The sequence below is a fragment of the Coffea eugenioides genome, chromosome 8 (assembly GCF_003713205.1).
Source record: "Coffea eugenioides isolate CCC68of chromosome 8, Ceug_1.0, whole genome shotgun sequence".
Taxonomy (NCBI): Eukaryota; Viridiplantae; Streptophyta; class Magnoliopsida; order Gentianales; family Rubiaceae; genus Coffea; species Coffea eugenioides.
Window position 1 is genome coordinate 45,980,034 of NC_040042.1, and position 27,994 is coordinate 46,008,027.

The 27,994-nt window shown below is 37.0% G+C and overlaps 3 protein-coding genes and 1 non-coding gene across 4 annotated transcripts; 2 read left to right on the top strand and 2 right to left on the bottom strand.

Moving 5' to 3' along the window:
- The first annotated feature begins 356 nt into the window (after window positions 1-356).
- Window positions 357-429, top strand: TRNAA-AGC. The gene has a single exon. It is a non-coding gene; the product is annotated as a tRNA-Ala (tRNA).
- Window positions 430-1,652: 1,223 nt separating this feature from the next.
- Window positions 1,653-2,598, bottom strand: LOC113781516 (protein LURP-one-related 17). The gene is made up of 2 exons (XM_027327467.1): window positions 2,198-2,598; window positions 1,653-2,041 (listed from the first exon to the last, which is right to left on the bottom strand). The coding sequence occupies exons 1-2, from the start codon at window positions 2,480-2,482 to the stop codon at window positions 1,655-1,657; spliced, it is 672 nt and encodes a 223-aa protein (XP_027183268.1). The 5' UTR covers window positions 2,483-2,598; the 3' UTR covers window positions 1,653-1,654.
- Window positions 2,599-7,299: 4,701 nt separating this feature from the next.
- Window positions 7,300-10,198, bottom strand: LOC113780906 (pentatricopeptide repeat-containing protein At5g39680-like). The gene is made up of 2 exons (XM_027326689.1): window positions 7,950-10,198; window positions 7,300-7,859 (listed from the first exon to the last, which is right to left on the bottom strand). Exon 1 carries the CDS (start codon window positions 10,196-10,198, stop codon window positions 8,051-8,053), a length of 2,148 nt encoding a protein of 715 aa, XP_027182490.1. The 3' UTR covers window positions 7,300-7,859; window positions 7,950-8,050.
- Window positions 10,199-18,114: 7,916 nt separating this feature from the next.
- LOC113781536 (respiratory burst oxidase homolog protein A) lies at window positions 18,115-27,732 on the top strand. The gene is made up of 14 exons (XM_027327492.1): window positions 18,115-19,083; window positions 19,205-19,364; window positions 19,596-19,644; window positions 20,529-20,642; window positions 22,313-22,735; window positions 23,953-24,339; window positions 24,435-24,530; window positions 24,864-24,979; window positions 25,127-25,294; window positions 25,551-25,710; window positions 25,876-26,073; window positions 26,156-26,284; window positions 26,484-26,562; window positions 26,647-27,732. The coding sequence occupies exons 1-14, from the start codon at window positions 18,399-18,401 to the stop codon at window positions 26,754-26,756; spliced, it is 2,874 nt and encodes a 957-aa protein (XP_027183293.1). The 5' UTR covers window positions 18,115-18,398; the 3' UTR covers window positions 26,757-27,732.
- Window positions 27,733-27,994: the final 262 nt, after the last annotated feature.

Sequence of the window (27,994 nt, forward strand, 5' to 3'; positions counted from 1 at the left end):
ATGCAGCTGCCCCTTGGATCGTTCAATGAAGAACAGAGACGCAAAACTGCACCTTCACTGCTTCACACAAGTTAAAAGGAGACAATTGCAATTTGCTCTGGTAACGTAAGGCAGTTCTAGTTCTACGCAAATCACTTTAGACTCTGATTTTGGCACGAACAGTAATACACTCTTGGCCTCGAGGTTGTTGGATACAGTGTTATTTTTTTTAATTTTTAAATGCTGTTAGGCTCTCAGCTTACATAGACAAACTACAGTTATGTGATTAAGTTTCCAGTCACGCCAAGGAGATTCGAGTGGGGTTAGCTAACTGCCGCTGAATTACTTGGAAAGAAATTAAGCAGTCGTCCACATGAGGGGATGTAGCTCAGATGGTAGAGCGCTCGCTTAGCATGCGAGAGGTACGGGGATCGATACCCCGCATCTCCAGGCCTGACTTTTGTTTTGCCTCAGTTAATCGGAAGTGCTTCTTAAGCATTTTGTAACAAACTTGTTTTCCCATGCACAAGAAGGCAACAGCTGCAGAAAGATCGTATGCAGTCCAGGGAGTAAAAAGAACCACCTGGGAATATCATCATCAAGAGAACAAACATGTGATCCAGTACTAATATAAGAGCCATGGCAAAATCAGAATTACATGCGAGTTGCAAAATTAAAAGAAAGAACTTGTAAACCAAATCATTATCTTTGGCCTCTTTTTTCTTTATCCCAGCTATATACAACTCTTTCTTGATCCATCTAACACCTTGCACGATGGACGTGCATGTGACCCTCCGATCACTTACAAATATCGTTTATTGGACATTCCTTTTCCTCTCTATACATAATTGCACGTACGCAAGTACATTGAAGTTTGCTTGCAAAACTTTTAAGCTTTTGGTGACACAACAATGGGTTCTCTGCAATCTAGGATGAATTATGTCATCTATCAGACTATCGCTCTTCCTCAAGTTTATAAGTGCTTAAATATGCCATGCTCCAATGTATGTATCTACTACTTTTTAAGATTTGAACCATTGATTTTTTTCATTTTCTTGTTCATTTTGCGTGTGTTTAGCAAGATGTTAGATGGCAGGCTCGAGACCTAGTTGTTCTAGTCAGCTTTGTTGTGTATACATACTGCATAGAGTAGCCTTTTCTAGTATTTCATCTGCCTTGGACACTTCCTAGTAGTATAAGCTGCTATTGCAGACAGTGATGTAAAGAATTCAAGCTTTGATGCATATATTTGTTCATTTTGCCTTTCTTTCTTTCTTTTAAAGGGTGGGGTATCGTTGTCAACTAACAAAGGAAAAAGCAATTCTGGGATATGACTGATTGCTTAAAGAAACTTCAGAAAGTCTAGAATCATATTGCTGAATATTCGTAGGTCTGAATATTGTAAATTGGCCAGACCTAAGAGCTCGTATTTTTGGTATTTGGCCACACCTCAAAGGTGGTAAATGTATTTAATCTCAACAGTCGATTCTGGACTTTTCACATCTCTCCATGCCCCATGAATTTCCGGTTTCGTATTTCCTTCTGTTAATTTGCCTCCCACAAAAAATTAAAAATCACGAGTGTTTGATCTCTGCTGAGCATTTTGCAACAAAATTGTTCTCTCATTGCAGAAGAAAGCGACAGCTGCCGAAAAGAATGTACAAACCAGTAGGGATCAAGAGAAAATTTGATCCAGTAATAATACAAGAGCCATAGCAAAGCCAGAATCAAATCCGGGCTGCACAATTAAAAGAAAAACTTCTAAACCAAAAGATACGCCTCCTACCATGGCCTCTTTCCTCTTTATCTCGGCCACAACTCTTCTTGATCCATCTAACACCTTACACGATCTATGTGCATATGATCCTTCAACTACGTACGAATGTCGTTTATCGGACATCCCTCCGCCTCTATAAACATACGCAAGGACATTGAAGTTTGGTTGCAGAACATTTAAGCTTTTTCTGACACAAAAAATGGGCTCAATGACGCTCTTCTTGTTGCTACAGTATTCATCAACCTCTCCTTCATATACAAGCCAGCTATCTACTAGACCTAGCTTCTGCTAATCATGAAAAACCACGTCAGATATAATGATCTTTGCCAATCAATTTTGATGAGTAAAAACCAAGGGTCATAGTAATTTACTAGCTATACCAATATTTTTTGCAAGAAGCAATGGAGAATAGGCTTACAATATTAGAGTGATTTATATTACCTTTCGACGGGAGATTGTCAGAATGGGCTTCCCTGATCCATCCATGAGAATGACTTGACCGGGACGACGACCTCGTCCAGTGTAGTTATCGACTCTATATACTAAACTGCCGTCAGATCCAAACACAGCGAAACCTTCACAGCTAAAAATGAGTGATTTTCTCCAAACTGTTAGACTTGTGCATGTCTCATCAGCTGTATTGTTCTTCGACTCTCGTTGATCAAGAGGATTATCTTCAACACTGATAGTTCTTGACCTTGATGCGGATTTGAAGAAAAGAATCATACCTTTAGATCACTTTTAACCCTTTTAGGACGTAAAAAGGAGGTCCTGAAAGACATCAAGAATGGGATATTTATTATTTATAAGCCTGGCTGCGGAGATCTTTTGTGAATCACCAGTTTTGCCACCCTGTTCGTTAGGAAAAACAAGACAAAGACCACGATACAGGTGTTCTTCTCGTATTGGAATGAGGCAGTAATTAAAGAGTTTCTGACTAACTAAAGTTCAAAATAGACAGCCTTACCCAACTTGATATGTACCATATATTTATGATATCTCCTACATCCAGAGCCGTGCCGCTCTGAGTCTGACTGATGATATTGCTGCTTTTTGGAAGGTTATGTAGTAGCACTAGTGTTGTATGATCATAATCTGATAATTGTGCACATGCATCATGCATCCAGCTTTGAACAGAACAAAGGGTGAAATCGTTAACGGACAGAGTAAGGGTGAAATTATTGAGACAGCGTCTTTAGATTCTTGCAAACTATTTTGACGTGTTCTAACTTTCAAGGCAACTGACAACTGTATATGTAGTCTAAATAATACATACAGATGCACACATGAAGTGAAAATGATTCAGGTACGAGTTATCAAAGAATTAGACAGGCAATCATTGTTGATTCCCTTAAAGAAAAACAAAAATAATTCACATACATCATCATGGAAGCAGTAATTATTTAATTTACTTCTTATGACGTTCTAATATTAGCTTCTCCTTCAGTCCCTTGTGGTCTCTTAAGTCGAACTTTTCTTCTTTTTCTTTCAATGGGCCAAAAAATAAAAACACACAGGCACACATATTATACTAACATATGCAGATAGCGTTGGAGATACAGCCAGCCACGTAATTTTCTTATAGTTGGGATTCTTAATTGTAGTTTCTGGAGGGTTGGGACCTAATTAATTATTGGACCAAAGAATTCATGATGGGATTTTTTTTTTTTTTTTTTTTGGTGTGATGAATTAATGGTGAAGAAAAAGCCACACATGTAAAATGAAATTTACACATCTGCATTATTTATATGGATACATTTTTATGCACGTATAAATGCATTAATTTGACAACAAATTGAATTGAAGAATTGCTTTGAGAAGGGGATTTGGTATTGCTATATGGAGACTAGACTAGTGTCCACGCGGTGTGGGGTTTTACAGTGACGTCTGAGAGATCTGCTTTGGACTGGACTTGATGTTGCTAGTCAAACACCCTATTAGCTTAATCTCAAAATAAATCTTACAGCTTGTAGTTGGATAGATTTTATCCCTTTTTTATTATTATTATTTTTTATTTTATGGTAATCCTAGCTAGAATCCCTACCAGCTCCTCTCACCCTCCCCCACTCAATAGCCCACGTCTGGATTTGCTTCCCATCTCCCCAACACAAACAAGAAACCTTTCTTTTACCATATAGCTTTTGTATGCTTGCTGTAACGCACTCTCATGATGTGACCTTGTCAGAATTTTCGTTAGACATGACTCGAAAGGATAGTTGGCCTTCTAGATTGTGATTATGATTGAGCTCACTTATAATTCTTTGCCTGTTATGGATCATCTTGTAGGCTTGGTAGTCCCTTGATCATCGAGCCAAACTTGCCTTTAACTAAACGATGGATGTTTTGTTCTGTGAATTGATACATTACCACTATCTACCAAAAATTACATTAATAGACGCCTGAAAAAACATACGCAGATGAAGATCAAGATGCCTGCTACAGAAGACAGTTGATGCCACCTCTACTAGTATGATGTTTACAGCTATATGTATATCCTGATTGTTACGGACAACCCTTTTCAATTTGAAGGGCTAAAGCTGTTAACATCTGGGCGGTGGCTTGAAAACTCAGTACCATGTGGTATGCGTAGTACGAAGAATCCAGACGAAGAGTACCGTCCGTCTTAGGATAGTTGGAGATAGTTCAACAGGTCGAGTTGAGCTGGTAAAATTGACTTTGTTCATCTCTTTGATACCTCAGTACCTCACACAACGTGAAAGGAATACCCTTTCCTTCCCCACTCCCTTACGTCTCTCCCTCCCTCTCTTTTTCTGGTCCTGCACGGTCAAATTCAACCTTCTAGGCCTACTGGCTATGACCCAACTTGTTTTATCGATCTTTTCTCTTAAATACTGCTGCCGATGAATTATGTCTCCAATCGAGTTTAAACTTCAACACAGGTTGGCTCAATCAATTGAAAAGAAATGATCACTTTTTTTATAAAAGATTGTGTATTCAAAATTGTAATCAATGTGAAAATTATATTGATGAACGATTTATAATAACTTCCGTAAGTCATCAATGGTTACAGAGGCGTTGCCCTAACCCATCCAATCTTTTCCTCAAATTCTTGTCCAGGGACGAATTCTAATAGTATATAAGAGGCACAACTAAAATTCGCGCCTGTATACAGGAGCAGAGCTAAGCATAATTGAGGGTGGGTTTTTATTGCCCCTCCTCAATTATGATTTATGTAAAGCTCCTAAAGCTGCCTTGAGAAATTTCAAATTTTTTAATTTTATCTTATATGTACACCCCCTGAAATTTTCAAATTTCCTTTCTTTCATTATATTGCCCCCCTAAATTTATTGAGTAATTGCATTTGAAGCCTATTTTAAACATGAATAGATCCAAAATAAAAGTTAGTATTGTTCTCTTGTTTTCAAATAGTAATTTATTTTCCTTTTCACCTGAAAAAAATGAAACTAAAGTATTATAGTATTAGAAAGCAAAAGAATAGTCTTTAAACTTTTGGCACATACAAATGAATAAATGATCTTCATTTAACTCCTTCTTCAAGAACTATAATTGTCTAGTTGTCCAGAAATATGACGCAATTATCATACGAATTATCTACGTTTTTCTGTCCAATTATTTATGATATAAGAAAGTTTTTGCCTTTCATGCATGCATATAATTAACGGCCCACATCAAGGAAGGAAATTTTGGGACACGAATTCTTCAAACTGTAAAACTTATCAGTAAACTTGCTCATGAAAATGGAACAAAGGAGTCGGAAAACTAGAAGTTGATTTAATTTTGCACCAGAAGAGGGCGACCGGACGAATTTTATTCTAGTTAAGGTCAAGTTCAACGCATGCTTGCCGAACTTTTTGAAGGTGTCGGCTGTCTCTTTGTTCATCTTATACTGTGCTATTCCCTCTCCACGTTTCTAGAAAACCAACAAAAGAAGGAAAGTAAAAATACCTGAATTCTGAGGTCCTCCATCTCCGCCTAAATATCATCCATGTCTGATTATGTTCAAACATGACTGTACACTTACCAAATCCAGGTTGCGTGTGCTGTGGAAATTTGCAACTATCGACTCGATTATGCCATGCCATGCCATGTATAACTTGTAACCGCGCGATTCTGTCATTTCATAGATCCACTACTCCCATTATTTCTAGTCATCCCCTGCTAATCTTAGTTCTTATACATAGTTTTTCAGTTTCGAATTATGTAAATTTTCCTCCACAATTTGTTACTCATAACTACTCTAATTTTACATTTGCGGAATATTTGCCTACCAATCCCATATTATCACGATTCAATGTCTTACCTGCAGCTAGGACTTGTGCTGCAAAATCTTCCAGTTTTTAGGGTTTGTCTAGAACTTTTCAACAACAAGGGAAAAATGAATAATACAAAAGTATTCGACGTGGAACAATTCAATGAACCAGTTTGTCTTTCGAGAAACTGGTAAAATCTTCCTCTGCATGGATCAGAGAGGATGAGTGACGAGTAGATTCAAAATGAAACAAGACGAGATAATCGGTAGACTTTCAAAACCAGACAAATTACGTGAAGATTTGTATGCCTCAAAATTTGGAATTGTTTAAGCAAACAACCAAATCCATCGAGGACACGCGGGCTTCTGGGTCCCCTCAGATTCTAATCACTGTCCCGTTTAGCCTAAAGGAACCCCATTTTTCTTGGACCCAAGAAAGAAACATTTATTAATTCAACAATCCTGTTCTGGGACATTTTCTTCTTGATCTACACCAACCACGAGTACAAATGATGCAAGAGAGAAGTGTTTTGAGTTTTGACCATATACCAAGTGCATTAGGCTGCTAATCGCTCGAGTTTGGGGGTACTAATGAAGCATCAATAGAGAAGGAAAATTCATGTATTGTGCGCACAATCGTCACAAAACTTTGCTCCTCCAAAAATATTTCTGATGCCACTTGCTGGTTCATTCAATCCTTTAGGTTCAAAATTTAAAGAAAATAAGCCATGCAGAAACAGGACAAACAACTAGAAATCGAGAACTAATTCGAAGTATAAGTAATAAATTCAAGAAAAGGCTGGACCATAATTTATTGAATATTGTACACAAAAGGAAGTCAGTGCAAATACTGCTTCTAGTTAATTCATGTAAACAAGTGGATGAAACAGTAAGTGGAGTACGGCTAAGACATAGGAAATGGGATATAATAGTAGTCAACAGCATTACTTTCCTATCATGAGAAAAGAAGAATGATAGAGTAGTCATGCAAGCCTTAAAGCCTGCAATTCCTCTAACGGGAAAGAAGCCAGGGATATACCTCCCAGCTATAAACAAAAATTTACGAAAGTCACGAATATGCATGCTTGGAGACTAGTGAAATCACCAAAATAAGGAGCAGGGCAGGTAAAACAATTCACTGAAACATCAAATGAAATTTGTTGTTTTGCACCGTTTTTCTTCTCCACGAGATCCATTGAATCTGACTCAAGAAGTGCGAGGCCATGTGGTTTTAGACATCGACAGCTCCACAGGCTGTTCCCGAATTCCAAAAGACAGAATGATCAGCAGATTGTACTTAAGTTTGCATAATAAGCAAACAACATATTAGAGGAAAATGGAAGAATAGAAAAATATTATCAATCATTAGGAAATCAATATGCTTGATTGTAGCACAGAAATGCAAAACTTAGAAAAGAAAGGGGTTTGGTTTCTTTCACTTTGGGCATAACAAGCCCTAACAGAGTCAAAGGCTTTGCAAATGAATAACTGACTTTCATTGAATAAATTCCTCCGGGAAGTATGATCTCTTGTGTACAGCTTTCAAAGCTTTGCCAGTGATGCGCCTCTGAAAGATTGAAAGTGCTTCTGCAGACTTCATATTTTGCACTCGCTATACATATAAATGGTTAAAATTAAATGCATTTGGTGAAAAGCAAGGAAATCCAAATTAACACAAGAGTACGAGGAATTACAGCTTATCCTTGAAAAGCTGAGTTAACCTTCACCTATAGGTAATGGTTCAGAAATATCAAGCTGTCGCGCTGTCTCTCAGATATCATTAACTCTCTAACTGCTGTTGCCATGGGCCTCACATTGGGATTCCCGGGAATCTTATGTAAAGATTGGCATTAGTGCTAAGACCTTCAAGACCTGCTATAGAAACAGAAAAATTGTGAGTTGTTTAATACATAATAGGACTGAAAGCAAGATAAACAAGAACTAAGCCAGCATATACGTAACTGTTGGTCAAGCTAACCGAGCCAGCCAGTTCGATGCCATAACTTGCAGCTCGCAAACAATAGTCTCATTTGATCGCCCCTAGATGATTTGATATTTAAATGTTACCAATAATCTGCACAGGAACAAATTCCATTGCGAAAAGTATGGAAATGATTAGCATCTCTTATGACAATGAGCCTGTTTGTAACTTTTGAAATAAGTTTTGCTGCAGAATGGCAATCATCACATATCCGAAGGTTCTTGATGACACGAATAGGTGCATTTGGAGGTGTCTTCATCAGTGCATACGCTATAGCAAGCTTCTCGCTGTGGAAAGTAAGATAATCTACTGTCTGCTCCTCCTCAACATCATGCAGTGCAGAAGCCTGATCTGGTACATAACCAAGTGGCTTTATTTCAGCCAACAACTCTCTAACCTTCTTTTGAATTTGAACAGACTCTGGGTGCTTGTTATCACCTGCAATGAAGATATGGGTATTGTTTCTTATTTCTGTCCAACTCAATCCTGGTTCTTTCTTAATGTTTCTTTCTCTCATTAGTTTCCGCATTTTGACAACACCATCCCACCTTTTGAACTTGGCGTGCATGTTAGACAACAGGATACAAGTTCCCACATCATTAGGATCCATTCGCAAGATGACTTCTGCAGCTCGCATTCCTACACGATAATTCCGTTGTACATGACAAGCATTAAGCAAAGTTCGCCAGGCAACAATGTCCCATTTGACTGGCATTGATCTCATGAAATTCTCAGCTTCATCGAGTTGTCCAGCCTTTCCAAGAAGCCCAATAATACAGGTATAATGCTCCAAACCAGGTTCAATCCCGAGCATGTTCATGGAATGGTTCAAATAGTAGAACCCTTGTTCTACTTGACCCAAATGTCCACAAGCAGAGAGAACCCCAATGAAAGTAACATAATTTGGTTTCTCTTCTGCAGCTAACATGTCACGAAACACAGTCAGGGCTTCCTTACCAAGCCCATGGTGAGAGTAACCAGATATCATGGAATTCCAAGTAATAGGATCTCGAGACCGCATTTTTGCAAAGACGCTGTAAGCCAATTCAATATCTCCATTCCTCGAGTACATATTAACCAAAGCGTTCCCCACTATGACGAAATCTTCATACCCCACCTTTTCTATATGTGCATGTAATGAAGTTCCATATGCTACAGCTGATAAGCTAGCACTGGAATTCAACAGCACCGCAAATGTGTACTCGTTTGGCCTAACACCGTCAGTTTCCATCTCAAAGAATAGCTTTAGTGCTTCCTCAAAGCACTCGTTTTGTAAGCAAGCAGCCAAGATTGCAGTCCAAGAGACCACATTCCGAGCTTTTAATGAGCCAAAAGCTTTTCTTGCTTTTGTAATCTCACCAAATTTTCCATACATATCTATCATTGCACAATTTACAAACATATCAGAATTGAAACCGGATTTCAACATTCTACTGTGAACTTGTGAGCCCAACTTTAAATACTTAAGACAAGCACAAAGGCCCAAAACACCCACGTAAGAGGCACCATCCCACTCCACATCCGCCTCTAGCAGCTTCCTAAAAACATCCAATGCTTCACTCAAAGACCGGTGTTCCAAAAGTGCAGTCAAAAGCGAATTATACGTGAAAATATCCAAGCCAGGCACCCCATTAAAAACCCTCATAGCCCCATCCACATCCTCGCACATCGAATACATACACACAAGTGCGTTCTTCACATGTTGATTGAAAATCAACCCAGACTTCTCCGCATAGCCATGACATTGCTGGCCTTTACAATACAAGCCATCACCGGCACAACCAGAAAGAACTGTGGATAACACATATTTATTAAGCCGCAAATTATCCACTTTAACCATGTCTCGCGACAATTCAAGAACCTCTGAACAAAACCCAGCATGGAAATACCCAGCCATTAAGGTGCCCCATGACACCACATTTCTCATCCGCATTCCATCAAACACCCGTTGTGCACCTGATAATTGGCCACATTTGGCATAAAGATTAAGCAAAGTATTGTTCTCAACAACATTGTTTTCGGAGGCTTGGTCGGATACTAACAAATGGGCATGAATTATTTTGCCAAACTTGAGGTTTTTTGTGCCAGCTGAAATTTTCAGTAGCTTGACTGCAGGGTGATCGTGGTTTGATTTTAGGCGCCAAGGCGCCTGCCAATTAATAACTGATCGGGGATCCAACGGCGGCTTTTGCGCGGGCATTGATGGACTCCCGCCAGCTAATGAGGCCATCCATTCATTATATACCAGTTGCTTGGTCTGCTAAAGGTTAATGGGCTTCTATTATTTGTAACAATTTGAGGCCCATTAAGTGTCTGACTACTAAGTACAACGTAGTGAATGGAGTCCCAATAGTAGGGGCCCATAACCACGAAGATAGAGAAGCGCAAGTCTCCCATGGTATCCAATGACCATAGTATGATGCATCAACCGTTGGAGGGCTCAAATGTAAATTACTAAATTCCCATACATTTGGATTTAGAAACTTTTTGGACACATGCAAGAATCTCGACATGCCCCTCGGAGCATGGCGTCGTTGAACTGAATCTCGAGCTTGAACTTTGATAATTAAGTAGATTCGAGTTTTGTTGATTCGTCGATTGAATCTTTTTTTTTTTTTTTTTTGTAAATAAAAACCACTCACAAATACTGAAGGATTAGGCATAGATCCCTATCTGTTTATTAAAAATTTTCCAAGATAACGTCAATTGGACTTTTGGTTGATGTGTACAAGTAAAAATGAAAACCTAAACAGTCCTTAGATTTTGGGGGTGCTCAACCTTAGTACTATAAATGGTCAAATGAAGTTTTATTGTCCAAAGACTTATGTATAGGAATTTATTTTTCGAAAGAAGTTACTCTTGTTCTAGGCTCTATATGATCAACAATTTCTTAAATTGTCACTTCATGCTTTTGAAAACGTTAGCAATCCATCTTCTTGACTCATTGGGCTAAAAGTAAATATTCATCCAAACATCAGAGATGCAAATTGGAATTAGTAATTAATTTCGTGATGAAATGAATAGAATCCACTAATTGAATAAGAATCAGACGAGCAATGAAGATTCGTGGTGGAGATTGGGACGAGAAATTAGACTGGGCCTGACTGGCTATGTGCTTGTGGTGATTTCCACTTTTGTGGCGCATCACAAACCACACGGCCCTAACCCATCACTTGGCCTCTTTAGCGCTAGAGCAAATTGTTCCATTATCCCTTTACTATTGGCGATCAGCTTCTCGAAATTTCTTGAGAAAAAGGAATAAACACGAAAAATAAGAAGCTTTTCTTGCTCCATTCCATGGTGTTAGTGGCAGAGTAGGTCTTCACTGCATTGACTTTTTTTTTTTTTTTTTTTTGGCTTGAGTAACATATTAAAATCAAAAGGCCTTCTTGCCTTTATTCATCCTTTTATGCTGCATGCAAGACAAATTTAATCAATTAATATTTGAAGTGGGATTTGCTTTTGCATGGGACATGTGTGAATCCCGAATGAATATGCGTGTTAATTTAGTATGCTTTCAGACTTGATTATACACTAAAATTTAGAAACGGTCGTATGGAATATGTTCACTGTGCTTTGAAGAAGAGTATATGAATCAGTTAATAGTGCAAATCTATATATGTATATATAGTTTTGGTTATGGCAATAAATGGTATACTTAAGCATATAGATCAAATATTTTCACCAAAAACTCCCATGACGACATTGATCATGCATGAGAAATGTAAGCCGTCTAAACTCACTTGCATGATCAAATTTACCAGGGCTCTATCATGTTCATGTACCAAAAAGGAAAAAAAAAAAAAACAATTGTAAGTTTCAATGCTGTTTCGCATTATCCTCTTAGTATAGCTCGTCATCATTTGACCTGATATGTAATATATATCCTCTTAGTATGATTGCCGAAGAGAACAAAAAGGGTCATGCTACTATTGCAAGGCCTGTCTGTCGACAATTTCTTGCTACGAAGTCTTTGGCATATAAGAAAGATGATGACGGCCATGATAGGTACGTTGGTTTTTATCGCTATTGAAACTATTATTGTTACCACATCAAAAAGAATACCTAATGAAAAAGAAACTTGTGTCCCAAAATTGTGTGAAAGAGAAACCTATTGCGGATTTGACTGACATGCTGCTTTCTCCTTGTACGTACCTTGTATTGATCCATACGTGGATCAACATTATTATTGATCTTGTTCCCATTTGTTTTAAATTTTGCAAAATCTCACTGTGAAAAATAATTGTAGAGAATAATCAAAATTTTTCCAAAAAGTTCATTGTGAATTTCAGTTTATTTGGCTATTAAATAATCAATCATCTGAACTGAATACAGGAGTAAACGAGAAATATCACAAAAATTGATTATTTAAAATCAAAATCTGTCAAATTAATTAATATAATCAACTGACGAAAAAAAAAAAACAAGTCTATTGAAACCTTTTGACGTACGGCATCAATCGATAAAAAGACTTGGAACACCATCTATCTATAATGAGAAAAACCCACATATTCTATAGCCGAAATAAACATGTCCTCTCACTCAATTTTCAAAGTCTTTATCTTACCTACCAAAAAATAGTAGTGCTTTGATCAACTCTCATAGAATGCTTTTTCAGTTGGAACTTGGAAAAGTTGTGAGAAGACTCGAAACGCGTTAATTGGAAAGACGTGAGGCAAGGGACGACATCTCCACTGCTAAGGTAAAGCATACATGCATGGGAGTCAAAACAGATTCGCCCTTACCAACCCATGAAGGGGAAAAGTATAAGCTGCAACCGGTGAGACAATGACTGACCTGTTTCTTCATCAATTGTCAGATTACTTCGCTTGTTCTCATACCATACGTTCTTCGCTTGACTTGTCAAGATTGAACATTGATTGGCTTTCATGCAATTAATTTGTTCGTCATTCGTTTGGTCTTTTCAGAGTCTACAGCCCCCGTGCAAATTTTCTTGGTTTAGATCAACTCCTCCATCCATCTTTAGACTGAAAACACAAGAAAAATTTGTAGGTAGATAAATAAATAAATAGATGTATTGCCTGCCTACCTAATCTGATACGAGTACAGACCATGGCCTGCCTGCAGACTACGCTTTTCAGACATATGCGCGAATTCGATGCATGTTGTTGCCGGGTTAAACAACTCAAACGATGAGGGAAAATAAATCCATAAAAATTGTTGAATAATTTTAACATAAACTGGACTACGACCCTGAAATGTGAGGTTTGAACCCAACGCCTCGTAAATTAATTGGTTGTTCTTTCCAGTATAGTTTTTACATTCCTGATTGCCGGAACTCGAATGGCTTATCTTCTACGAGAGAATAAAATGAATAGCAACTTGATTCCAAGCATCCAAGACCCATTTAAATTCAACCCAAGAATCATCATGAGGTTCCTGACTCTAATACTTGACTTTCCTCTTTTCCTAGCCATGACCTCAAAAGAATCAGAGTTTCCATTGAGCTTTCCTTCAAAAAAAAACTTGCCCTTTGTGATCAGGTTTTGAAAATTTGTCGTGAATTAGAATGCCGCACTTTGGGTTTACTAGTAAGGCCACACGTTGTTTGGATTGCATTTTTTTGAATTTTTTTGTAGAAAAATTACTGTAACGATTTGATATATGTGAGATAAAAATATAATTGAAAAATGTGTTCACGGAAAACATTATTATAATTTTTCTTTGCCAAACACAAGAAGGTTTCCTTCAACTTTATTTTATTTTTTTTAAAGTATTTTTGCTCTCTCTTTTGGTTTATAAATTAGTTCATGAAGACAACGGATCAGAGGTTTCTGTTGCAAGTTAAAAAAAAAAAGAAAAAGAAAGAAAGAAACGAAAGGTTGAGATTTCATAAACGGTACACCAATCTTCAACGCGATATGTCTTGTGTACTTCTAAACCATTTGGTATAGGCTTTCGTATTTACACCACTACTAATTTCTGAGCATCATGGGATGGAAGCTCGTGGTAACAAAAATATAAGGATGATTTAAGTTGAGGGAAACCAAGCACAAGAAAATTTGCTTTACTAGTACAATTAAAAAAGAATTTATTTGAAGATTGTCCTTTTCAAATTAAAGAATAATTTTAACTTTGGGATGCTTCCTCTATGTCCTGATGCATCCAAAGCGCAAAAGAAAAAAAAAGGTAAAAAAAAAATTGAGAATTACAGAAATTTGAAGGATTATACACATTTGTAGCTCAATAATTTTTCATTGATTTCAAGCATTATCATTTGAAAGTGGACCACATATTTTAATAAAAAAACAAAAAAAAAAAGGGCAAAAAAGGGATCGACTTTGTCAGTAGATGGCTTGGAGTATTTCCATTCCCCATCCCGGCTTGGAGTAAACGTCACAATGGGTTTAGGATTGAGGCCATTAATTTTACAAGTCATGGGAATCGAGGGAGTTGGTGGCCTCATGACCGATAGAATTCCGCTTGGCACTTTCGAAAGAAGTGGGCCCAAATGGACCTTGGGCTTTCGTACTAGAGATCTTCTAGAACCTCACCAACTCATGCATCATGATCCACTTCCACTTCCACTTCCAACATGGATGATGTGAAAGGGGTTCCGAACTTTGCCCTGCTTAATCATTTGACAATTGTGTGTGTGCGTGTGAAAACAAATGGATTGGATTTCTTTTTTGCTTTTGTACAATACAATACAAATGTTCACATCTTTGTAATTTGAATCTCTTCAGCAAAAATCCCTTTTGCCTTCGACTTTGAGGATCCCATGTTGGCATATTCTATTTTATCGTGTTTCATCCACTAATATTGAGTTGATATTTCTTAAACATTCAAAGCTTGAATATTATCTCCTTATTATTTTGTGATTTTTTTTTTAAGGATGATGTTTAGAAACATCAATACTGAACTTAGGTCTAAATATATTGAGATAACCAAAATGATTTTGAATTTAAGCCTTCTAAAAAAGTGAACCGTTTATGATTTTCCCTATACAAATCCTCAATTAAGTTTACCTTAGGAATTCATTGTTCATGAAATTTTTTATCTTTTAATGATATCTGCGTCTAAATTTCCTGTTTGGATTGCTATTTTTAATATTTTTTTATAGAAAAATATACTGTAACGATTTGATGTATGTGAGATAAAAATGTGATTAAAAAATGTGTTTACGGAAAATACAAAAGTTTTTTTGACAGAAAATTGCAATCCAAATAGAAAGACATGTGTACCTTTTTTTTTTTGGAAAAAAAAAAAGATTCAACTCCAGTCATCACCATAAGTCAATAAATGTTGTCGAAACCATAGGTCCCTCATAAAGATTTTTATAAATCGCCTGCTAATACAATCCTTATATCAACAGTAGAATTTAAACACACAATTTTTTTAAAGAAAATTGTATGTTCTCGTCAATTGAGTTAATTTATATTGGCAATATTGATCGTTTACCACTTGTACTATGATAAAGAATCAGACTGAAAACCCTTTAAAACATTAATTTGCATTTCGGCCAACTACTTGAAAATAAAAGTTGGCTCCTCCAATTGAACGTAAGTAAGAGGAGTCATCTGAATTCGATAATCTATTTTTGCTGGCAAGAATGCCGCAATAGACTTTATGTCCTTAGCGTAAGAAAGATTATTGATTAAATTGCCCATAAGAAGAGGTTGTTACTTGTTAGATTCTGCTTCTTTTTATGAGTGGTTGAAATAGTACTCTCTCTGTTTTTCCAGCTTTGATCTTGTGAAAATATTCATGTGGTTTTGAAGAGTGTAGGCTAGAAGTCAATAATGTCTCGTCTTTTTCAGCATTATATCTTAAGCAAGAAGTTAATTTACTGGTTATCTTTTTCCAAATTCTAAACGAATATTTCAATTTGCAAAAGTAACCTTTAGTTGAATTCGATGTTTACTCACTCAAAAAAAAAAAAAAAAAATCGATGTTTACGGATTAAGTTACTTCCTTGTGTAATCAAATTCAAAGCCCAAATGACTTCCCATCCAAAATATAATTTTGTTAATTAATCTCTGGCATGACTTGTTATAGGAACACACAGTTTAGAGAGTAGATTTTGTTTTAATCATCTTGTACTCATCAATGGATGTAGTACAACAATTTCTTTGCATCGTTGTTAAATTTTTATTGGTTGTCGATAAAATAAACTAAAAATATTTTTTTAGCGTAAACAATTTTTGTCATTTTTTGAATTTCTGATTTTGCCCTTACAAATTCTAATTTTTACTCTCATCATCTAATGACATTTTGTTAGTCATAACTACCCTAACGTAACTACCAAATTACTATAACCTTATAAGCCAAGGATTTTTAATGAAAATTTTATATAACTTTATCTACGTAAAAAAAAAACAAAATGTATACAAAATTAATTCATTTTAATTACTTGTGAACTGTATACAAATTGCGCGTGCCCTTAATACTAATACAGAAAATTAAAGTTAAGCGTGAAGATTGTATAGATCGATTGCTGCAATTAACTGGGAGCTCGTCCAAACTTTAAAGTTAGCACTAATTACGTTGTATCACACGTTTTAATGAAATTGTAGTTGAATTTATGGCCCTCCAGAATTCTTTAAAAATGTCCATTTTGGAAGAGAAGAGATGAAAAAACAAAATTGAACTCAAGCTCTAATTCAAGTTGAGACCCGTGTGAGACCGAACTAAAGAGTGCATGCAAGGATGTTGAGATCCATTTTTGCAAGTTGGATCTTTCATTCCATATATGATATACCTAACTAATTGTATCCAAAATGAAGCTTCAGTGCTTTCAATTCATAAACTCGCGCTCATTATTAGTTTACACATTTATTTTTGATGTGACTGAATTCCAGATTGATCAGACCATAAAATGAATCTAACATGATCCACTATCGGAATTCTCATGTTCCAAGGTGGCTTCCTCGTGGCGGGGGGGGGGGGGGGGAATATATATATATATACACACACATATATGTATATATAAACTAGAGAGAGAGAGAGCAAACACCGCCATAGCATGTGATTTTTTATATGCTCTGTTTCATGACGAGTCTATATTTGAACTAATGAAGATTTCTAATCTTTTGTTTTAAAGGAAAAAAAAAATCTAGTGATATCATAGATACAGTAAAAGTTACATAAATAAATAAAACTCTTTTATTTTGTCTCAAAGATATTTGAACGTGTATAAAACGAACAGGTGGAAATACCTAAATCAAGGATGCATGATTATAGATGTAGAAAAAAAATAGATATTCAGAGGCGTCTATAACTTTCAAAATCATGTGTATGTAACATTTATACTTTTTTTTAAAGGAAAAAACACACATCAAGCAATCATGTCCGACTCACCTTTTCCAACTCATAAACATATTTTCCAACTCACCTTTTTATATTTTCAACCACTTTTTTATCTCATATACATTACATCACAAAAAGTGCTATAGTAATTATTTCAAATAATACTCTGTCCAAACAAACCGGGCATCATATAATACTCGTTAAAATATATTTTAGGTGTTATATTTTTAGAAATATAAGATTAATTAGAAAAAATAAATAAATACAAGAAAGGGCATATAAGATTAAATAGAAAAAGTATATAAATGTATGAGAGAATAATAATTATTAATATGTATATAAATATGGTATGTTAGGTGAATACTAGGTGTCTTAATGAGTGCCCTAAGTGCACCTGTTAGAAAAACTCATAAAAAAATATCATTTTTTTTATTGCTATAAAAAATGCCATCCTTTATCAGTAGTTCAGTGCTATTCTTAATCAATTAAGTACTAATGAAATCTAATCTAATTGATAAAATGCTTTACCTATAATCTATATGTCACACAAATTTGAGTTATTAAGGAAATAAGCTCTTATAAATAGAAAAAGAAAAGGAAAAAGGGGTATCAACCACGTAGAGATACACAGCGCTAGTATAATTTAAGTGGTGTCAGTAGAATTTTTCTTCAGGAAGGAGGACGGATCGATCGGACATGGTCACCTCTTTCCCTCCGTCTCTCTCCCTCAACTTTCCTCGTATCGTTGATTCACTTCGCAGACTAAATACCAATGCATAAAACCACCTCAAACAAAACCATCTCCATCGGTCCCCCGTTTCTCCTCTCTCTCTCTCTCTGCCTAGCTCTCTCGCCCCAGACCCAGAGGACCCTTGTCTCTTTCGCCTCCTCCTTCTCTCTCTACTTTTTCCGTTTCTCTCTCTATCTCATTATAGTAACATTCCACTTCCACCGCGTACATGTCTTTTCCGTTAGATTCCGGACGCGTACTACCCCTTCTCTATCACTGCTATTATTTTAACAGTACTGCTACTTCTCAGTTCTGATTTACTTTACCCTTTCTCAGTATTAGACCATCTCACCATCCCAACCTCATTATCCTGCACCACCCCCATTCAAATTTTATTGTTCTATATTCCACTACTTAATTTTTTTTTTAAATGAGAGGATTTTCGAAGCACGAACGTCGGTGGGGCTCCGACTCTGTTCCGGTGGATAGAGCCGTCAGCAGCTCCTCCTCCCCCGGGACCGACTCCGCCGCTGCGTCATCAGTAGGTACGGAAGAGTTCGTCGAGGTCACGCTTGATCTCCAAGACGATGACACCATCATTTTACGGAGCGTCGAACCGGCGACTGTCATCAACGTGGACAATGACGTCACTGTACTCACCGGCGGGAGTTTAAGCGGAGTTGAGACGCCAGTTTCAGGCTCGGCCAGCGTTTCTCGGTCCCCGACGATGAAGAGGAGTTCGTCCAACCGCCTTCTGCAGTTTTCCCAAGAGCTGAAGGCGGAGGCCAAGGCGAAGGCGAAGCAATTCTCCCAGGAGCTTAAGGCGGAGCTGCGGCGGTTTTCGTGGAGCCATGGACATGCATCACGTACTCCAGCCTCGTCGACAGGAGCAGGGAACAGTGGCTTGGAATCGGCTTTAGCGGCTCGCGCCATGCGTCGACAGCGAGCTCAGCTCGACCGAACTCGTTCCGGCGCTCAGAAAGCTCTGCGAGGACTCAAATTCATCAGTAACAGCAAAACTAACGGCGTTGATGCCTGGAACGAAGTTCAGGAAAATTTTTACAAGCTTGCTAAAGAGGGTTATCTTTACCGTGCCGATTTCGCACAATGCATAGGTTAACACAAATATATTAGTATATTCATATGATTATTCACTTCCATCATATATATATATATATATATATATATATATTAATCGGAATATTCGATGCTTTTTTTTTTATTATTTGGATGAAGGGATGAGAGATTCTAAGGAATTTGCGCTGGAATTATTTGATGCATTAAGCCGAAGGAGAAGATTGAAGGTGGAGAAGATCAGCCGAGATGAACTGTTCGAGTACTGGTCCCAGATCACCGATCAGAGTTTTGATTCTCGGCTTCAGATATTCTTTGACATGTATGGTTTACTTAATCCTTAACTAATTGAAGAAAATTACGCTAATCACAGTAAAAAGATGGAGGTGAAAGCTATAGTATATATGTTATTCGTAGGAATTAATCATTGAGGAGTGGTTATTAAGAAACGAAATGACAAATATACAGCCACTTCCAAAAATTAGTACGGTTGCGTGCAGGGTCAATATTGTCCTTTTGTATCCAAATGATTAATGCGTAGCTTGGGTTACAGGGTGGACAAGAACGAAGATGGTCGAATTACTGAAGAGGAAGTTAAAGAGGTACTAATTTTTCTAACCTTATTCCTCCCACGTGACCGAGGTAAAAGAATTTTAAGTGCTCTTGATTTTCTGATTAGTACTCCCAAATAGGCTTTCTGATCTTGTAAACCATAATCTTTTTTATTTAACCCTTGATTTAACTAATTATTATTGACCAGTTGTGAGGTGCAAGGTCAAAAAACATTTGATTTAGGCTTAAACTAATCATTACATATAGTAGATCACAGTCTGTCAGATTCCGGTGACCCCAAAAAAAAAAAGAGAAAAAAAGAAAGGGTGTAGCTGACCTTTTCAATTAGCAGACGACTTATAACTTTTGCAATACTGTAAAAATAATAACAAAAAATAAAAGTACTGTGTGCTACTCATAATTTTAATTTTATATAAGTAGATACATACATGCATGCATATGCATGAGATTAAAACTACGGCAGAGTTGTTATGGCTAAGCTAAGGAGGGCGGTGGTTTATAATTTTTATGTTTTTTGGGTTAGGCGTGATTTGGTGGGTATAAATTGGAAAAAAAAATCCCAAGCCAACGAATCCATGGTATATGTGGTTTTAGACAGTGATTAGATGAGGTTTTTTTTTTTTTTTTCTTGATTTCTGACGTTTCCCACTTTTTTTTATCTATCTTTGGGGATAACGGACTTGAATATTCGAATTACCAGAATTCATAAAGCTTGACATGCTCCTGTGTCACTTGCCGATATTCTCCAGTTTGCACCACACACAGTTTCAAAATTAGCTTTAAGTCATTTTCACTGGGGTTGGTGAGGGTACTCTTTTCTACTCCACGTGGAAGATAATTTTTTTCCCTCTCTCTCTCTCTCTCTTTTTTTTTTTTTTTTGGGTGGTGGTTTAATTTAAAATAATTAATGCAGATTATCATGCTAAGTGCTTCTGCAAATAAGTTATCAAGATTGAAGGAGCAAGCAGAGGAATATGCAGCTTTGATCATGGAAGAGTTAGATCCTGAAAGGCTTGGCTACATTGAGGTAAAATGATTAATTAGTTGCTTGCGCGACAATTAATCATCCTTCCATTCCCTATCTACTGAATCGATCACATTATTGAATTTAGTTATTCAAAACAAGTAATCTGAGTTCAGACGCCCGTCAAAGCACGTCTTGGACTCGTTCTAAGAAAATGGTTGTAACTAAATTAATAATTATATATCAGACTTTTTTGTTTTCAGAGAGTCAGTAGTTGGATGACAAATGCTTGACTAAAGTTTGTGGTGGGTTACTTCTCCTTGTTCAACCGTACACGAAGAAGAAACGAACTGCTCTATTAGTTATTAGTTGTGTATTACTTTTAATTTGCTTTCTGTTTCGGCTCACTGCTCACTGCTTAATTGGTCATAAGTTGTTTAACAATTTCGGTACTTCAGTCGTTTTTTTTTTTTTTTTTGGGTCTCCTCAAATTATTATGGATTATATTAGATTGGCTTTGGAATATTCCGGAGAGCAATAATACCAACATGAGCCTATATGAAACCAGATAATGCTTTTCTCCATGATGATTTTTTTTTCTCTTTTTAACAACGTTGTTGGTACCTAATTTAGGACAGATTAGCTGGACAGATATCGAAATGATAAAGAGTTATTTGTTCTACTTGCTGTACGCTAACCTGAAAATAACAGTAAATGCTACTTTATGAAATTGTAGAAATAATTATTATTTTCCCACACATGAGAGGGAGTCTCAGTTTGGCCACAAACGGAAAAAGAGAGAGAGAGAGAGAGAACCAGAGAAATATGGACAAAATATTTGTTAGAAAATTGCAAGTACGGATGTTTGATTGATTGGGCGTGTTCCAGCTCCATTAGTGTGATTCTGTCATTAGTTTACTTTATTATTATTTTTTTTATGAAAAAACGGGTTGACTTCATTAGTAACAGTGCAGTAAATTTCATGTGATAGTCTTTTAATTTTTTTTTTTACCCCTTCTCAAACATGATCCATATCAAGTTGATTAGAATGAAATTTTAATCAAACAAAGAGTATGGCTATGTTTTCTTATCGTAACTTTTCTAATTTCAGGCTTATCCATATATTTTCCTTCATATGTTTTCGTTCTATATTCTATAAAGAACTCTAGTCTAGTGTAATATAACCCCCCCTTCCCCACCCCATCCCCCTCAAAAAAAAAAAAGGTATAGGTTCATTTAATAAAAAAAAAAATTTGAGCAGTTAAATCTTACTTGCATACAATCCCATTTTTAAAGTGTACATTAGATCTAAAAATATTTTTTTCCTTACACAGTAAAAGTATTTGATAACTGTTACTATACGTTTGCACACACGAAATTACTAGGTGGTGCAAAATGACAGTGCTTTAGATGTACTTTTGATCCACTTCTACAGAAAACTATCGATGCTGCCCTCCCCTGCGACCGCTTTTGCGGTCCAGGCACCACTTATCCATCCATCCATCCATTGTTGGGTTCCCCTATTTGACTTGAAACGCGCGTTTTAAGCACAAACACGTGCTCAACAAGCTGTGGCCCTGGATTACACTAATGTATTGTATTGTATTGTAATGTAATGAGTAGTTGAAATGTTGAATTGTCCCTTGGTGGCGTGGGTAGCATGATTTGATGATTCATCTGATTTTCTGATCCCATATATATTTCTTTCATGTTGGTTTTTCATGATGATGCAGTTGTGGCAGCTGGAAACACTACTGCTTCAAAAGGACACGTATTTAAGCTACAGCCAAGCCCTGAGCTACACGAGCCAAGCTTTGAGCCAAAACCTACAAGGGCTGAGGAAAAAAGGCCCCATCGGAACTATGAGCACAAAATTGGTTTATTACGTGCAAGAAAATTGGAGGAGAATTTGGGTTCTGACGTTGTGGTTCGTGATTATGGTTGGACTCTTCACTTGGAAGTTTTATCAGTACAAGCAGAAGGATGCATTTAAGGTCATGGGCTACTGTCTCCTCACGGCTAAAGGTGCGGCTGAGACGCTTAAATTCAACATGGCTCTTGTTCTATTGCCTGTGTGCAGGAACACCATTACGTGGCTGAGGTCCACCAGGTTGGGGTATCTTGTGCCCTTTGACGACAACATCAACTTCCACAAGGTAAGTTAAAAAAGAGTTGAGACTGACTCAGCTTCACTTTTTCAGTTTTCACAAGGAAAATTTCCTTCTCATTGCTTGTTTTATTTTAGGCGTTAATCTTTGGGCCCACCTGAGATACATTATGAATAAGTCAGCGTGATCCGTTGATGTCAACCATGAATCGCAATAGATATACCTTCCGTCTGCCTTCGCTTTGATTAGTTCACAAGAAGCAAAATTTGACCACTTCCAAAAAAAAAAAAAGGGACTCGAATTAACTTAACAAATGATCATAAAAACAAGCTTTGGCAGACATCAATCCGTTAATCAAAACTGTATTATGTAGCAAAGTTGTGCATTGTAAAAAGGCTTAAATAGTCAACTGGATGGTATATATTTATTATGTGTACATAACATTATTGGGTAGTGCGTACCATAAAAAAGTTCCCTAAATGTTGGCCACGGAAAAGGGGGGTACGTGCTACAATCGACTTAAAGGATAGATGGCTTTGTGTGACATATTGGATGAGATAAGTTCATTCTAGAGTCATTTTAGCCATAGATTGTTGTACTGCATAATGCACTTCAATTGTAGTCCAGCGTGGAGAAAGACTGTTAATATCGCAAAAAAATTATTTGCGACTTGATTATTAAAAGTTTTTCCCTTATTGTGAGAAGAGAAGAGAAGAGAAGACAATGTAAAATAAGAATTTATGCAATTTAGGGATGACTAAATCCACACCCCTACCGTCTAAATCCACACCCCTGATGCATTAATAACTTGTGTCACGAGCATTGATAACTTGTCGAATTAGTATCGAAAGTTATACCAAGTGAAAACTAATGGTTTCACTTTTAGATGATTGGGGGTAAGACAGCATCAAGAATCCATGGGTTCTCATGCTCATCGCTGGATATCCACGTTCCATCAATGATTATTGTGATTCTCAAAAATACTTCTGGGAGTGATATATATTAAAACATCCAATTATGTTATGTAGCCTTTAAATTTGAGCATGATGTTCAAAAGTTTGACTCATAAGAGCAACCTACTAGGTTCATGGCACTTCTATGCGAACCTTGGCGCAACTGATTCTTACAAATCTTTAGACAAGATTTACTGCACCAGTCAACGAAAATGAATTTTTTGTTCTGTTGTCTGATAGGATATTCTAAAACCTGCACTGCTTATCATGGTTGGTTATGTAAAATCCTGACTTTTCTTGTTCTCTTTGAAGACCATTGCAGCAGCCATTGTTATTGGTGTCATACTCCATGCTGGAAACCACCTTGCATGTGATTTTCCCAGGCTTATAAATGAAACTGATGAAACTTATGCTCATTATTTCTTCAATGTCTTCGGGCAACATAAGCCCCACTATTTGGACCTGGTACGAGGAGTTGAAGGTGTGACTGGAATTCTGATGGTTATCTTCATGGCAATTGCTTTCACTCTTGCAACGCGGTGGTTTAGGCGGAGCCTTGTTAAGTTGCCCAAGCCCTTTGACAGGCTTACTGGCTTCAATGCCTTCTGGTATTCACATCACCTGTTTGTGGTTGTTTACATCTTGCTCATCATTCATGGCTCTTTCCTTTACCTTGTGCACAAATGGTACCTTAAAACGGTATAGTTGCCAACTCCTGATTTCCTTTTGCTATAAATCAAATTACAGGTAATTCCATTTTAGTTAGCTTAACGGACTTCCTCATTTGCTTGCAGACATGGATGTTTCTAGCTGTTCCTGTACTTCTATATGCAGGGGAAAGGACCCTTAGATCCTTCCGCTCAGGATTCTATCCTGTCCGACTTCTAAAGGTCAATTAATAGCCAACTCTCAAGTATCATACTAGCCTTGTTCATGCAATTATGAGAGTACCAATTCTAAAGGCTTCTTTTTCTACTTTTAATAAACTGAAGCTAGGCATCATGTGCATGATTTAACTGTCAAATTAGTGGCTGGTTTCATTTCACATTGACGAAGAATAAGAAAATTGGAGAAGCAAATAAAGGAACTCAATTTTATGGCCACAACTGAAAGTTTTGCAAACTTAGGAAAAACTCTCCTGATTCTTGTTGCTGTTCTTTCATAGAAGCCTACTCTTATTCATTTTGAGGGTAGTGAAAACTATCAACTTTCTACCCTTTCAGGTTGCAATTTACCCTGGAAATGTCCTCACACTGCAAATGTCCAAGCCTCCTCAATTTCGATATAAGAGTGGACAGTACATGTTTGTCCAATGCCCAACTGTTTCTCCATTTGAATGGTAAGCAAAAAATTTTGCCTGCACAATATGATGCATTTTATGGCCTCTTTAGCCTGGTTTATTTCATGGTCTATTTCCTCTTTACCAATGTCCAACAATGTAATTTTCCTAGCTTCTCAATTCACCTTTTAATGTTTCGATATACAGGCATCCATTTTCCATTACTTCAGCTCCTGGAGATGACTACCTCAGCATTCATATCCGGCAGCTTGGTGATTGGACACAAGAACTTAAAAGGGTATTCTCAGAGGCTTGTGAACCTCCCATGGCTGGGAAAAGTGGGCTGCTTAGAGCAGATGAGACAACCAAGAGAAGGTATATGTCCTTAATTAATACAGTAGTTGGAGCTACTTGTAGATGTCTTCAAATTAACAAATGCTGCTTTTATAAATAAATTTGACAAGATCTCTTTACTAAATGCTACTTGTCAGTAATTCGTATTCTTTATGTGCAAGTTTGTCAGATAGAATTGACTAACCTCTTTTACCTGCCAACTTTGTCATAATTTTGGTTTCCTTATATCAAAACAGCACTGTAACTGCCTTTTTGAATATATTCCTGTGCATCTTAGTTTGCCAAAGCTATTAATTGATGGACCATATGGGGCTCCAGCACAAGACTATCGGAAGTACGATGTGCTGTTACTTGTTGGTCTTGGGATAGGAGCAACACCATTCATCAGTATCCTAAAAGATTTACTCAACAACATTGTCAAGATGGAGGAGCAGGCCGTAAGTTCCTATGTTCTTACTAAGATGAACTATCTGCAGTACTTCCATCATCCAGCAAATACTGAGACATGCTACCATGTTTTAACAAATTCTTACATGATATTAATTATTCTGCACAATGTTCTTACTCATACACGAGCTTGAGTTCAGTTTCCTAACTTTCAGGATTCAGTTACAGACTTCAGTAGGCATTCAGATCAGAGTAATGGATCCACAACATCTCCCTCTCTTGACAAGGTTTCTGGAAAACGCAAGAAGACATTAAGGACAACTAACGCTTACTTCTACTGGGTGACAAGGGAACAAGTATCATTCGATTGGTTTAAAGGTGTGATGAATGAAGTTGCTGAACTTGATCAAAGGGTAATGCGATGTTTATGGTCTTCTGTATCAATAGAAGACATTCTAGATCATATGCACTTATGTTTCTGCTTCTGAATTCTAGGGCGTTATTGAGATGCATAACTACTTAACCAGTGTATATGAAGAAGGCGATGCACGTTCAGCTCTCATAACCATGGTTCAGGCACTTAATCATGCTAAAAACGGTGTTGATGTCGTATCTGGCACTAGGGTAAGGTGTTTCAAGTATTAGTACTTTTATCATACCCATGAAAAGGCCATTATATCTATAATTTTGGAATTGAACCAGCTGAATTGAAGTGATGGTCAATTTCTCATTTTGGTTGATGGTCCCAAAGAGATATGGTGATGGAAAATTCGAGGTTTGTGCTTATCTAAGAAAAAGACTAATTCTAATTATCTATTCACAGGTGCGAACACATTTTGCAAGGCCTAACTGGAAGAAAGTACTCTCTAAAATTTGCACCAAGCATGCTAATGCTAGGATAGGTAAGTGCATTTTTCTGAACCTAAACATCAGAATTTTATTCTTGTTAGGCAGTGTATCGCAATCATAATTAATTATCTGGACAGGAGTTTTCTATTGTGGGGCTCCAGTCTTGGCCAAAGAGCTAGGTAAGCTTTGCCAGGAGTACAACCAGAAGGGTTCCACCAAATTCGAGTTCCATAAAGAGCATTTTTAGACTGCCGTAAGATAAAATTATGCCATAGAAGAAGTACTTTGATCTTAGCTGAAACACCAAGAAAGATGTGTCAACAGATAGTTAGTTGACTAAACATCATTACCACATTGATGCTCGATTGGAGCACTATAGAAGGGTGAAATAACAGAAAAGGAAAGGCATAAAGAAGGCAGGAAATGTTGTACAGTTCTGCGTTAGGGCAGCAAAAAAATTCATTGAAAAAAAGATAAAAGTAGAGATATACAAGTACATTGGCAACAATGGTTTAGCCGCGTTTGTTTAAAGTAGATCCTCACGACCAGAAATGATTCTGGTTGGCTGTGAGATCGATTGAATTTGAATCAGGCGGTAGAGGTTGTGTTTCATGCAAGTGGCAGAATCAAAAGGAAAATCGCAGGATGGTGGCCTTCACATCCAATGGAGATCACTGAGACTTGAGAATGCATTACAGCTAAAAGATGTTGACCTTTGTGATAATTGAGCATGAAAGGGAGACGTGACCCTTGTGATAATTGAGCACGAAAGGGAGACGTGTTCGTGCTTGGTTTTGATGTTTAAAAAAAAAAAAAAAAAAAAAAAGCCACTACAATTTTTAGGTGAAGATGAGGCAGGTCTTCTGGATTTGTAGAGTTTGGGGTGGACGGCTTGCCGATTGAACTATTGCATTTTTTGGAGGTGGGCTCAGGGAATCCTAGAAGATCATGCTGATGTAGGTGTCTGCTGCAATTTTTCTCATTATCTTGTTTGTCAGAATGCTAAGCTTGATGACACACTTTTTACCGGTACTGCATGTTTGCTGAAATCAAGGATAGGTAGGATAATTAACAATATGTAAATGAGACTCAATAGTATCAGTCTTTCACACTCCTCAGAGGATTAGAGATACAAGTGTATGTAATGTAAGAATAAAAACTGAATTCAATTTATACCAAGGAATGTTTGGGCATTCCACATACTTGAAAAGCTCTTTTATGGATACCCTTTTCGCTTTTGTACAGCACTGGTTTACTGCTGCTGGCGGAATGATGCCTGTTCTGGGCAATTTTGAACAGTGTATTTCAAGCCATCACATTACACCATCTTTAACTCATCTAGTTATCGCTTACAAAACTCTTGTTTAGTTGATTTTTGCCTGTTGAGTTCATCACATGTTGGGCTTTCCGTCCGAAGTCAAATGCAAATCCATCACGAAACATTAAGGTCGCTTTTCTGTTATAGTATTTAAAAAACACCTTATT

Bases quoted from the DNA above. Each gene is read 5' to 3' on its own strand.
- LOC113781516 (XM_027327467.1), bottom strand. From the start codon at position 2,482: ATGATTCTTTTCTTCAAATCCGCATCAAGGTCAAGAACTATCAGTGTT. The intron at 2,042-2,197 runs GTAATATAAATC...CATGATTAGCAG, and splicing joins TGACAATCTCCCGTCGAAAG to AAGCTAGGTCTAGTAGATAG.
- LOC113780906 (XM_027326689.1), bottom strand. From the start codon at position 10,198: ATGGCCTCATTAGCTGGCGGGAGTCCATCAATGCCCGCGCAAAAGCCG.
- LOC113781536 (XM_027327492.1), top strand. From the start codon at position 18,399: ATGAGAGGATTTTCGAAGCACGAACGTCGGTGGGGCTCCGACTCTGTT. The intron at 19,645-20,528 runs GTACTAATTTTT...TAATTAATGCAG, and splicing joins CTGAAGAGGAAGTTAAAGAG to ATTATCATGCTAAGTGCTTC. The intron at 24,980-25,126 runs GTAAGCAAAAAA...TTCGATATACAG, and splicing joins ACTGTTTCTCCATTTGAATG to GCATCCATTTTCCATTACTT.